At 48.9% G+C, this 13281-nt stretch overlaps 1 protein-coding gene across 13 annotated transcripts in view; it reads left to right on the top strand.

Annotated features, from left to right (window-relative positions):
• The window catches only part of CAMK2D (calcium/calmodulin dependent protein kinase II delta), an 806647-nt gene extending 793567 nt beyond the window's left edge, over positions 1-13080 (top strand). For 8 of the 13 annotated variants that reach the window (XM_086962150.1, XM_086962144.1, XM_086962140.1 and 5 more), the window contains one exon: positions 1661-1893. In XM_086962150.1, coding sequence (XP_086818276.1) covers positions 1661-1893 — 233 coding nt within the window. Of the gene's footprint in view, positions 1-1660; positions 1894-11137 lie in introns of those variants that run through there. The other 5 variants (XM_086962149.1, XM_086962142.1, XM_086962138.1 and 2 more) reach the window with 1 other exon arrangement.
• The last annotated feature ends 201 nt before the right edge of the window (positions 13081-13281 follow it).

The following is a 13281-nucleotide window of genomic DNA, read 5'->3' as shown; positions in this document are numbered from 1 at the left end:
CCTCATGTCTATGTCCCGTGAGGCCCCCACTCCAGGTCCGGTCTCAGCTTTTCCAAGTTAGTAATTGTCGGGAGTCAATCGAAAGGAGGCAGGAAGGGAAGCTCCTCCTATTTTCTGTGCTGCGCCGCCGCCATTTTCCATTGCGCAGCCAGCGCGCCCATTCTCTCCGGCCCGGGGCCCTCCACCACCCTTACCGCCTCTCTGCAGCACCTCAGGGGGCATCTCCCCATCCATGTTCCTTGGCTGGCACTCGTCGTTGTCGAGCTGACTTGCGGCGCCCAAAATCGCGGTGCGGGCACTTGGCGAGGCTGGTCTAGGCGGGGAACGCCGCCGGGCAGGCTATACCACTGTGGGTCCCAGCATCAGAGACCCGCGTAGGCCCGTATCTTCCGCTCGCTGTAACTTCCCGATCTGGAGCGACCCGGCCACTGCAGAAGGCTGACAGGGAACCGCTAGCCTTCCGCAATCAGGGGCTGCATTCAGGGACACCGGATGGCCATTCAGGATAGACGAGGGAACACTTGGACAGCGGAGCGCACTGACTACACGGCCATCCCGGTCCACACTTGGCCACGCCCCCTAAATACATTTCTATTAGTAATGCCAACCCTAACCACTGTGGTATCTTTTTATATCCTGAGTCTGTGTTTTAGTAGACTACTCACTTGAAAATATACTGCCTACTAGTATGGATGACGTGACTCCAACACCTTGTAATCTTGTCCTATGTAACATTTACTATAGACTGATTTACATATGGGTTATTCATTGTTTCTGTATAGTGTGTGTGTGTGTGTGTGTGATGTAAAGTACTATGACACCCAACACTGATATGAGTAGTGCTATAACTCAAATTAAATGCATGTGAGAGGAGCTATGGAGAGATGAGGGGCACTGTTGGAGGATGGTAGTGAGGAATCCATAGAGAAGGTAGTTATTCGGGGAAAGGTACCAAAAACGCTTTGTTATACAGGGTGCCACCAGCACAAAAGCCGGCCATGCCTGTAGGACAGGTCCTAGTTGAACGTAATTTTTTACTGCAGCTCTTGCCAACCATACAGAGCAGAGTCACTCACTGAAGCAGCATGGAAGATAGATTACCCGAGGCAGAATAGTGGAGTCTTGCAACACACTTTTTAAACCCACTCCAACGTCATTCTGTACTCCAGAGATTATCCAAAAGGCATCCTTGAAAAACACTAGAACACACTGCAATTCAAGTTAAAATTGAATGTTAACCGATGAAACCAATTTTTGTGACTCTTTTAATCCACTCTCCTAAGATTTTAGTGTAAAACCAGAGCCATTTTATTACAGAAGGGACTGTGCAATCATGTGCTGCCCTTTTCTGTAATACCAAAGTGCCCTAGGGGCATAGAAAGCAGGAGCCTTCTCCTATTGTAACCAAAGGTTACTTAACATATCATGTCCTCAGGTGTTCATTCGCTCAATTGCAACGTGTTATGACAGATCCCTCATGCCTTCACCCTGTTTTTGCACAGGTCTGTCAAGATTGATGTTATTACTATGATATGATAAACATCAAGCTCTCCGTGATAGTGGTTTGAGGTTTCTTTTTCTTCCTGGGCATGGCCTCTAACTGACCACCCTTAATTAAAATTTTCTTTTTGACAATATCTTTTTATTTTTTTTCTTGCAGCGCTGTCCAAAGGCAATAAACCAATCCACACCATCATTCTAAACCCTCATGTCCATCTCATCGGAGAAGATGCTGCTTGCATTGCCTACATTCGCCTCACTCAGTACATGGATGGCTGTAGCATGCCAAAGACCATGCAATCGGAGGAGACTCGTGTTTGGCACCGCCGGGATGGCAAATGGCAGAATGTGCACTTTCATCGTTCAGGGTCACCTACAGTACCAATTAAGTAAGTAATATATTCAAGAAATGTTAAACTAATTAAGTGAACATATATGTTTATACATGCAACTGTTCTCTGTAAGAAACGGCCCTTTCTTCATTACATTACTTTCAGGACACTTGGGTTGCTTGCAGGGGTTGCTGTTCTCAGTGGCGGCTAGTAGGAAACAGTGGCAGTGGTTGGGGGTGGTTAGAAAAATATAAGAAAAAAAGATTACCTGCTCGTCGTCCGTCACCCGCTGCCGCCTCTCCTCTATCCTTCCTGTTCTCCTGGGTCCCGACAGCACCCAGGCTCTCAGACTCCACTATCATCAAACAGTACAAGTCCTAGTTCTCATGGCAATACTTGTTTATTGATCTGTAAAGATATATTAATCCGACACCTAGCACGCCTGAAGCGGCGGCGTTCGGGTCCGGGACCCAAGCGGTGTCACCGGTCCAATTTGTGCGGAAATCGGCGCACCGGAGCCTGACCTACGTCGTCGGACAAGTCAGGGCCTAGGTCCGGAGGAACAGCACCGGTCTCGAGTGGCATCCAGGCCCCGGCGGAAGTGCGGCCGGGCCGGCTGTAGACGGTGGAAGCACCCCGGTCCTTGCCCGGAACCCGGAACGAGCCTGACACCCCCGGCGTCATCCAGTGGAGCGAGGACTGCCGCGATCACCAAGCGGGACCGGAGCAGCACCGAGGTCAGTGAGACCCCAATCTCAGACAACCCCCTCAGCGCGAGAGCCTAGCAGACGGCGAAGCACCACGAGACACCATCGGTGTGCACAACACTATCGCCCCGGTCGTAAGGAAGACAACGTCGGTGCCCCAGGGGGTAGGCGCCGAACCAGCAGCATTGGTGAACATCAAAGGGGACCCTTAGGACCCGCATACTGCCGGCAACACCGACACAGAGGCATAAACTCGGTGAGCGAGGGGGCGGCTGCCCGGACCCAGAACCAACACTATCAGCTGTGGACGGGGGGTGAGGAACGAAGGCGCCATTCTAGCCCTGAAAGAGTGTATCGGGGACAGCAACTCAGAGTATCCCAGTGGCTCACCGACACCCGCGCTGACACACAGGGAGGCTTCCGCGGACACCGGTGGGGGCCACTCCATCCGCCTCCTACCAGTTTACACCTCTCTGGCTAACACCCACTAACGGCGAACTCGGACGGAACGCAGGTCACGGTCCCGCAGGGCCTATCACTGGATTCCATAGGCCCCAGCACCATGGCGGGCAAAGGCCTCAGGAGTGGGTCCACGCAAGCTAAATTGGACAAGTTCGCCTATGGACACCAGGGTCAACAACAGAATGCTGGGCGATCCTCCACAGGGAATGCCCAAGAAGCAGAAAAAACGACAAAAATAACGCTGGAAGACATCATGAGAACGCTCTTGGAGGTAAAAACGACGGTGGGCGCCATCTCCTCGGATGTCTCCCTGCTGCGAGCGGACTTTCACAAAATGGCGGAAAGGGTCTCGCAGGTGGAAGTGGTCACAAAATCGCTCGTGGAGGACACCTCGGAGCTACAAGTGGCAATGGAAAGAATGCAGAAAGTGACCAAGCTCCTCCACGACAAGCTGGACGACCAGGAAGGGCGTTCAAGACGCAACAACGTACGTATCCTTGGACTTCCTGAGACGGAGGGGAAAGGGGCCATGGACCTCTATGTAGAAGACCTCATCAAAAGCAAACTCCAGCCCAAAGGCCTTTCTCAATTCTTCTCAGTAGAGAGAGCACACAGAGTCCCGGGGGGTCCGCCCAAGACCGGGGCAGCACCGAGACCGGTGCTGGCCCGGCTCTTTAATTTCAGAGACAGAGACGCGATTCTACAAGCGGCAAGGACCTCGCCGCCAGTACGGATTCATAATGCGACTTTAGCGTTTTTTCCAGACTACACGGCGGAGGTGGCCAGGCGACGCAAATCCTTCACAGAGGTCAAAAAGGCACTACGAGACAGAGAATTGCCATACTCCATGATGTTCCCTGCTAAATTGCGGATAGTGGCCGAGGGAAAGACTTGGTTCTTTGACACGCCAGAGGTGGCTCAAGAATGGCTGGAAGGCTGGAGACCGACGGGACAGCGACACCGCTCGCAGCGAGACCGGCCACGACACCGTACTGAAAGACCAACACCCAGTCAGTCCTCCCTTCCGCCGCATCAGGGAGGCGAGGAAGAACTACTATCAGATCTTGAGAGAGACCCGCTAGACTCTGGACAAGTGGCTCCGGTGTGAAACTGAACAATAGTCTTGTGGGACTGTGTGGGCCGCGGGTGCCGTGATTCGGACGCGGCTGAGTAGGGCGGGCACAGGCGGTGCCCGGAGGAGACTCACCAACCCCACGAGCAAGTGAGATGTCTAGGGGGGGGTTAGAGCACTCTGCACAGTTGGGGAAGCGGGCGGGAGTTTGTCCGTGGAGCAGGGTAGCAGGGAGGGGGGATGGGATTGAAGTTTACATGTTGGGATGTTTAAATTTGTTTGTAGTCGTCGTTTCACACCTACATTGCACTATCGCCCCGACATCTGTATGTCTCCAACGCAGGGCGGCACAAATCGACACATGGGTTACGCCACTGCACACATTGTGTGCACAACTCCCTCTTCAGCTTAATGGCCAGGCCACTTAATCACACGCCCAATGTGGGCTCCTCCGCAGCCGGGGGGGTTCCCCCACTTCGCATGCTGACATGGAATGTACGGGGCCTGGGTGACAAAATCAAAAGGGGTCTAGTCCTGCAGGCCATAAAACGACAGAACCCAGATATAGTCCTCCTGCAGGAAACCCACCTCACGGGGTCCACCTGCAAAGCTCTAGACAGACGTGGCTACAAAATGGCGGTGCACGCAGACTTTACTACTGGCTCCAGGGGAACAGGCGTACTGGTGAGAAAGTCTTCCCCCTTTATTATAACCCGCAGTGTGGCAGATGATCAGGGGCGCTTTGCTGCGATCCATGGGCAGTGGGAGGGCAAGGCTCTTAATGTAATATCAGTATATGTTCCCCCAGCCCTACACTCTGTGGCCCTGCCAGCACTGGGCAGGTTCCTTCTTGATCTCCCCGATGGCGACACGATTCTTGGGGGGGACTTTAACGCAATCATGGATCCACTTAAGGACACCCTTCCCTCTAGGTCCCGGTCCCGAGATGCTGCACCACTGTCGGACTTTGTGGAAGCACTAGGCCTCACAGACATCTGGCGTCACTTGCACACTGAGAATACACAATACACTTATTACTCGGCGGTACATAATAGCCTTTCTCGTATAGACTACTTCATGGCATTGGGTCAGGGATTGGATATGGTAGACAAAGTGGACACACTACCCAGGGGAATCTCAGACCATTCTCCTATACTCCTATCGCTTACCTCCGGGGGGAAAAGGAAGGCCCGAATTTACCCGATCTACCCCAATTTCTTAAAAATCCCCAAGATTCGGAAAAAACTAAAGCTGGTGACAACGCAGTATTTTGCGGAGAACGCTGGCACAGTGGTGTCACCTTCCACCCTGTGGGAGGCATACAAAACGGTCCTCAGGGGGGCGGCCATTTCCACGATTACGGGCCACAAACGGGACTCGCGGAAGGACCTCGCAGACTTAGAACTTGCACTCGACACAGCAAATACTGCGCACATGGCAGACCCCTCCCCGTCCACGACACACACCCTCACGATTAGACAGCAACAATACCTAGCACACCTCAAAACGACTGAGAAAGGGTATATAGCAAACACTCGCCATAGGGTTTACGATGTGGGAGATAAAGCGGGTCGTATGCTGGCCTGGTTGGATAAGAGAGGGAATGGAACGAGAGGTATTCAAAGGCTTTGCACAGAGGAGGGGCGAACACTGGTACACCCAGAAGAAATAGTTTGCGAGTTAGCAAGACACTATCGGGCAATATACACACCAGAACGAAGGGTCACACGACAGATGGCAACGGCGACTCTCGCAGACATTACTATCCCCAGCATCACACAAGAGGATAGGGACGTCCTAGAACTAGACCCGACGGAGGAAGAGATCCAGCTGGCAATCCAGGCGCTGCAGTCCGGTAAAGCACTAGGCCCTAACGGGATACCGGTGGAGTGGTACAAGTCCATGGCCCCAGACCTCAGTGCTCCGCTACTGGCCATGTACTTAGAAAGCAGGGACAGACTAGAGCTGCCGCTCGACCAGCGCACAGCGACGATTGTAACGATTCCCAAACCGGGGAAACCCCCGACAGAATGTACCTCGTATCGCCCGATATCATTATTAAACATCGAGGCCAAGATACTAGCTAAACTACTAGCCACCCGCCTACTGCCCCACCTCCATGCTTTGATCCATCCTGATCAGTCGGGCTTTATGCCCCATAGAAGCACTGCATTGAACCTAAGGAGAGTACACGGAGTGTTGGCCCGAGCGCACCTCCTCACGGAGCAGACTGTGATTCTCTCTCTCGACGCTAAAATGGCGTTCGACCTGGTAGAGTGGGAATATCTCTTCATGGTACTGGAGCGTATGGGATTTGGGCCAAAATACATAGCATGGGTGCGACTGCTTTACACAAAACCCGTCGCGCAGGTAGTAGCCAACGGCCACATTTCGCCAAGTTTCCCACTGGGCAGAGGGACTAGACAGGGCTGCCCCCTGTCCCCCCTACTCTTCGCACTGGTGCTCGAACCTCTGGCCATACAAATCAGATCCACACCCCTGTTCACGGGAATCAAGTGGGAAGAGGGGTGGGAAGACAAAGTCTCGCTTTACGCGGACGACATGCTCATTTACATGACCACACCTGACACCGGCATCCCAGCCCTTCTAGACTTATGTGACACACACGGGCGAACATCGGGCTACACTCTAAATTGGTCAAAATCCACCCTATACACGTTGAAAGGTCCGGCGCCAAGAATACAGGGGAACTGTCCGCTGCTTACGGCATCGACTTCTTTCAAATACTTAGGTATTGTTATCACAAGCGGGGAAGCAGACTTTTTTGTTAACAACCTGAAGCCACCCATTGATCGCCTGCGAGCAGACGTTAAACACTGGGCGGCCCTGCCCCTGACCCTACTGGGAAGGGCGGCATTATACAAGATGATGGCCCTCCCGAGGCTCCTCTATGTCCTCGAAAATACTCCCCACCTGGTTCCACCTCGCTACTTTCAACAAATTGTGGCACTGGTTACTGTCCTGCTCTGGAATACGGGTCCGGCACGTATAGCGTACGACAAGCTTGTAAAAAGCTGGTACGAGGGGGGCATAGCGCTCCCCAACATTCAGCTATATTATTGGGCTGCCCAACTCAAAATTATAAACTACTGGATTCACGCCCCGAAAGACGACCCGGCCTACCGGGCGGATTGGTCGCAACTTGGGACGGACTGTATGTTGTCTGTGCTCTACAACAAGTCACAACTGAAGACCCTGAAGGGCCCGACCAAACACACGGCGACCCTCTGGCACATGGCACAGGCCCGTCTAGGATGGGCAGGTCGAATTACAAAAATGACCCCCTTGTGGGACACAAAGACACTAGGAAACTTGAGGGGCTGTAAGGGGTTTGGACGATGGGATTCCATTGGCATCTCTACAGTAGGAGACCTCTGGGACAATGACACAGTAATACCGTTCCCGCACCTGCAACAACAATACAATCTTGGCCCCACCGAGACATTTCGATATGTCCAAATTAGACATGCACTACTGCAAGCAATCCCTACAGGCACCACTCTACCGGACTCCTCCCCGCTGGAGGACAGACTGCTAACGGAATTCATGCTCCAAAGCGCCACCTCCCTCACTTATAAAAAGCTGCTTAACAATCTTAAAGACCCAACGCTAAAACTTAAAGAAAAATGGGAAAGGGAACTAGGTGAGACGGACGAATTCGAATGGAATGAGGCGCTGGCCTCCCCAAAGGAGGTCGGAATTTCTAGTAGGCTCAGATTGGTACAACTTAAAATCCTGCACCGCATATACTACACCAGGACACTAATGCACACAATACAGAGAGCACCACACCCCTTTTGTTTGAGAGGCTGTGGGGAGGAGGGTACACTAATACACACACTATGGGAATGCCCTCGAATACGCGAATTCTGGAGGCAGATACTCCGTTCAATCTCCCAGGCCCTTAAACTCTCCATATTACCTGAACCGCGCAAATGCCTCCTAAACATCTGGGACCCCAACGATTTGGGTAGATACGAACTGATTTGGGCGTCATTGGCTATGACAGTGGCTAAGCGGGATATAGCGCAGAAATGGGGAGCGCCAGACGTTCCCACTGCAAGTAGATGGGCCAAGAACATGGACGTCCTAATGGTGACGGAAAGAGCAGTTTACGTGCTTCGAGCAGCGCCACGGAAGTGGAACAAGGTCTGGGCGGCATGGAACAGTTACAGAGGGGAGATATGTGAGCCCCTGCCAGAGGGGGAGGACTCAGACTCGGAGGGGGAGGAGGAGTAACTGAAGGCAGGCGTGACAGGTGCCTCAATAGCGGGACAATGTAACATGAGTCGCACTGACCTGGCAGTATTCCGCAGAGCGAATGGAGATACAGGAAACTAAGAGATGTGGATGAACAAGGGGCGACGATGACTCGTGGGGGGGGGGGTTTAGTTGGGAAGGTTGTTGATAAGGTTTTACAGAAAAAGAGAAGCTGACATCACTGATATATGAGGGAAGGGTTGTCAGGGAGCTGTTACTTGCACACTGTGACGAACAATTATGTGTATGTGTAACTTGAGAGGCCCTGGGCGGCACAGTCCGGGCTACCGGAAGGCCGATCGTCAATTGTAGAAATATTGATTTACACATTATGTAACGATTGCCGGAAAACTGTATGCAACTGACTAACCACTACTTCTTCCTGTCAATAAAGTTTAAAAAAAAAAAAAAAAAACATACAACATTTAACATACAAGTTACTGTGCAACTAGGACAGTACATTTTACTCATATTCCTTTCTTTGTTGCAAACAGTAAACATATAACCATAAAAAAGGAGAATCTATCGATTCACACCCTACTTACAGCCTATGTAAGCCTGGAGTCTCAGACTCCACTAGCCAATCACAACGCTTCTATCCCCAGCATGACAGCAGTGTCATGATTGGTCGGAGTGCTGTGGTACGGCATGTTCCATAGGTAGTGGGAGCCTGTGCATGTTCTCCACCCACCTGTTTTGCACAGCCTGTGTGGAAAACATGCTAAGTGTGCATGACGGTTTAACCAGCCCAGGATGGCCGACCAAATCGTCATTCCCATTTAAGGTGCACGTTATACCACCCTTCCTCCCTCTGACACGACGAGCCTAGCCCCGCCCCCCACCCCCAAACCTGGCTCAATCTTCACTAAAAAGAAAATTATAATTACGTTCTGTTATTATCATTTTATTTTTCGTTTGCACTGCCCTGAGAGGGGGCGGGCGACGCTCCTCTGCCTTAGTGGAGTAGGCGCAGCTGGCGGCTCCCCTCTATTCCATATGACCTGAGATGTTATCCTAGGGAACTTTCCTTGCACAATAGCCCAATCAGCTTTTAATTAGTCCATTTTATGTCGAATTCCTTCAGCTGTAGGAAGAGCCTTTTTCACCTTGTAAGCTTCTAGTGCCAAATATAGTGATAGATCAAATATTCATTGCATCGAATCGAGAAGGGTAATTGGAAGTGCAAAGGAAACTGTTTTTATCAGGAGATAGGTCATCATTGTCAAATGCTGGTGAGAGTTTGGGAGAGTATGAAACTTTGCAGAGTAAGAGTGGGCTCGAAAGTTCAGACTTGCCATCCTCGGTGGGACTGGTTAGAGGTTTCCTGCAAAACTAAGACAATGCCGCCTTATAACCTCTATCAGTGTAAAATATTAAATGCCCCCCTGTCCTTGACATTCTGTATTTACGTCAGTACGGACTATAGTTAATGGAACACAGATCCGGTTGGGAGCCAAAAGCTGCCCTAATTAAGGTATGATATTGCAGTCTGCAGAGGCCACTCAGATGCGGCCAGATGGATATTATACTACTTCCGGATATCAGTGCTTAATGTATAAAATAACAAGTGCTGGGGTCCAAAGTTGTTTCTCAATGGCCCGCAGCCTGAACTGATTTATCTTTTTATTGCCGAATTCCAATGATGTCTAGTGTGGATTCTACCTCATGCCTCTTCCACCATCCCGACACTCCCTGCCCCTTTATTTCACTCTTGCATATTCATTTTCATCCCTGCTTTCTCCTTTGTCCTTGTTTTTCCATCTTTTTCCTCTTCCTCCTTTTGTGTTTTTCTTTATAGCTGTGCCTCAGTCTTAGGGGGAAAATTAAGTGCTAGTCATCCAATACAAGTGCAGGTGGGTCCCACCTGCGACACAACCACTAGCCTGAATTCAGCACTGCGAACAATTGAAAAGAACTTTATTTGGGTTGAGAAAATGTACCCACTTTTCTCGTAAAAACAATCGTAGTAAGGAAATCACAGGGAAGTTGACTATCTACTTGGTATTTTCTCGCCCATCCATCACCCAACGGATTTGATAAGCACACCCTGGATTTTAAGGGAGAATTGGTTGTAAGAGTTAGAGCTCAATTCCACACTTATTGGATTTAGGTGTTCAAAGTGAAACCTCCTACAGTTAGGCAGGTCTGTAAAGCAATCTTTTCTGCCTCTCAAATGCAGGCTGAACCTGGAGCTAATACTTTGGAGCAGAAAGGCTGATGACCTACTAATCTTTTCCCTTTTTATCCTGACCCTGTGTGGGATCTGCTCTGAGGAGTATAAAAAAAAGTGTAGAGTAATAAAGCAGAGAGATTCTCCCTACTTGGTCCTCCTCGTGCCTGAAAGGGTCCAAATGCCAGAACCCCTGCTCGTTATTTCTCACTTACAAGTCCCGCTAGCTGGGTGAGAAACAATTGAATTCCTGGCTCCGTTATATATATTTTTTTCACAAACATCTTTAAATTTTGTTGAAATGGGATTTCCATATTTTGTCAATGCTCCATAATGTTGTTTTGTCCACCTTCTTTTGGTGTTCTCCATTATGTGACATCATCAGATTGAGCTACTGCTTGACCTCTGTATCGATGCTAGTGACCTTCACCACAGCTCTGGGCTGATGAGAGAGTTTCTTTTGCTCCTACTTAAGAGTAAATCCCCTTGTGTTCAGTTTCCTTCATGCTCTGGGTAGTATACCAGCATCTTAAGAGGATCAACATTTCTGCTCATAATCTTGGCGTTAAGCAGCGCAATTGCTTTACCTGTATCTCTTTCTATTATCTTTCAGCTAACAAGTGCCACTTCCGCACCCTCCGCACTCAAGGCAGCTGGATGGGCACGGGAGGCTGTCCTCCATCAGCAGGTTTTCCTGAGCAGCGCATGACTTTCCGAAGGCTCCCCCAATATCATTCATGCTGCTTCATTGTGGACTCCAGGCTGTACATTTATTCATACTTGAGCAAAAGGGTCGTGGGAATACGTTATTAATTGTTGCGAAACTATGTCAAGGCATCTACATAAACCTTTCCCATCCATGCACTACTTCTGTAACTTGTCTGTGTGTAAGACAAGGTTTGGAACACGTGACAAGCCACAATACCGTATTCTCTCTAGTACTTTCAGATTTCTGTTTGTTTCTTAGTCTTCTGGGGTTATTGTGTGGGCCTTTCTTGTATGAATTTGCCGAGCATGAGAATGCATTTCAGTTCTTCACTGACAGCTTGGTTACTTCTGTGTACAGTTAATCCAGTAAACATCCTGTCTGGACAAACTCTCAGAGCACTGATATATTGACCTAGTAACAGATGAGACCATGTTATAGCTCAAACTGAGCCAACTAAGAGAGTCCATTCCAAATACTGGCTTGCTGTGTTGACACTAACCTTCCATTCAGTGGACCTGCTGGCAAGACGCTCTGTGGACTGTCCATGAATATATGCAGAGGTTGTCCCAAGTCATCATACGTAAAAAAAAGTGTGTCCAGTGAAACAAATAAGGGGCTAACAAGTGTCTGTTACTTGTGGTAATTGGTGGCGAGTAGATGGGGGGAGATTTGAGGGGGTGGTTGAGCTCGAAGGGAAATAGGTACAATTTACAATGGCATTCAGGGTGTACAGTCATTTTATCTTCTAAAATGGCTCTCGTTTTCGTTTTTTTTGTGTACACAAAAATGATCAGATCGCTGGCAAATGTTTATTAATGTTTGTCATATAATGAGCCTTGGAAAGTTTACGCTTAGGGTATGTGTACTGGGTGACAGTATTTGAGCACGGCCATCTTCAAGCCACGCGTGTTTTGCCATGGATGGCTCCGGCCGTATGCTTTTACCGCTCGCATCAATACACAGCATCGAATGTTAACACAAAATAAAATATTGTAACTCCACAACCTGTTTTTTATATCTCAATAGACTTACTGCATACAGAGTCTGCAGGGAATGCTTTCGATGTCTGTTTTATATTAACACTTGGTGAACTGGACTATTTTTGCTTCTTGAGGAAAAATGCTATTTTTTTTTCTAGTTACTGTTCTTCGAGCGACGAGGCTAACGGTTAACTGCATTACTATAGCGTGCATGATATATTTCAGCCTGTGATCATTTTGGTGTGTTTGATTCTCAGCGATCTGCTGTCGGATTACTGAGAAATCAACAAGCGGGCGAGGGCCGGGTGAATATCAATAATGAATTTGTATTATTTGAACTTGGTGTGTAAAAGCGATTCTTTACACTTTCGATGTTGTTAGCAAGTGGATGTAAATGGATTCAAGCAATCACAGTACAATATAAAACGATTTAAAGACTATATAGGTATATATCAATAATCCACCCTACCCATGTGTCGAGTCATGTTAACCTGCCAATGAAACATGTGAAAAAGTAATAGCCTCCCATTCGTTTACAGTACGTCCTTTTTGATATATGTTCATTATTAACAACTGTTGTAGTATCTGTGCATTTTAAATAAGTGAGTAGGGAGATGGAGGATTTTTTTTATTCTAGATATCGCATGAAGTGTTGAAGTATTACTGTCGACCAAGTTTGTCTTCCACACTAATATCTGAGGCGGAATGTGTCACCAACCGTCACCTCCACAGTTAGATTTTGCTATTACCTGCCAATTTTCGGATGCTGCGGTTTATCACGGGACACAATGTATATAGTCCTTGCCATAATGGTTCATGACTGATTGATATATTTAAGGATAAATAAAATTGTGTTTTCGGCTGATATTTAAAGCTTGGACATTTTCTTCTTGTCATGACGTTGAGTGGCACATTCATGAATTAACTCATATTCACTCCTACCCCAACACTCACCCACACCTCCTTTTCCCAACCACAGATGAGACTTTGTGAATTGTACTCTAAGGTTGTTGTAAATGGATGGTACAGGACAACAAAGTATGAACAGGTAAGTCTCTTTATTAATAG

Source organism: Lissotriton vulgaris, chromosome 3_1 (genome assembly GCF_964263255.1).
Source record: "Lissotriton vulgaris chromosome 3_1, aLisVul1.2, whole genome shotgun sequence".
NCBI classification, from domain to species: domain Eukaryota; kingdom Metazoa; phylum Chordata; class Amphibia; order Caudata; family Salamandridae; genus Lissotriton; species Lissotriton vulgaris.
This window is presented reverse-complemented; position numbering and strand designations above follow the sequence as displayed.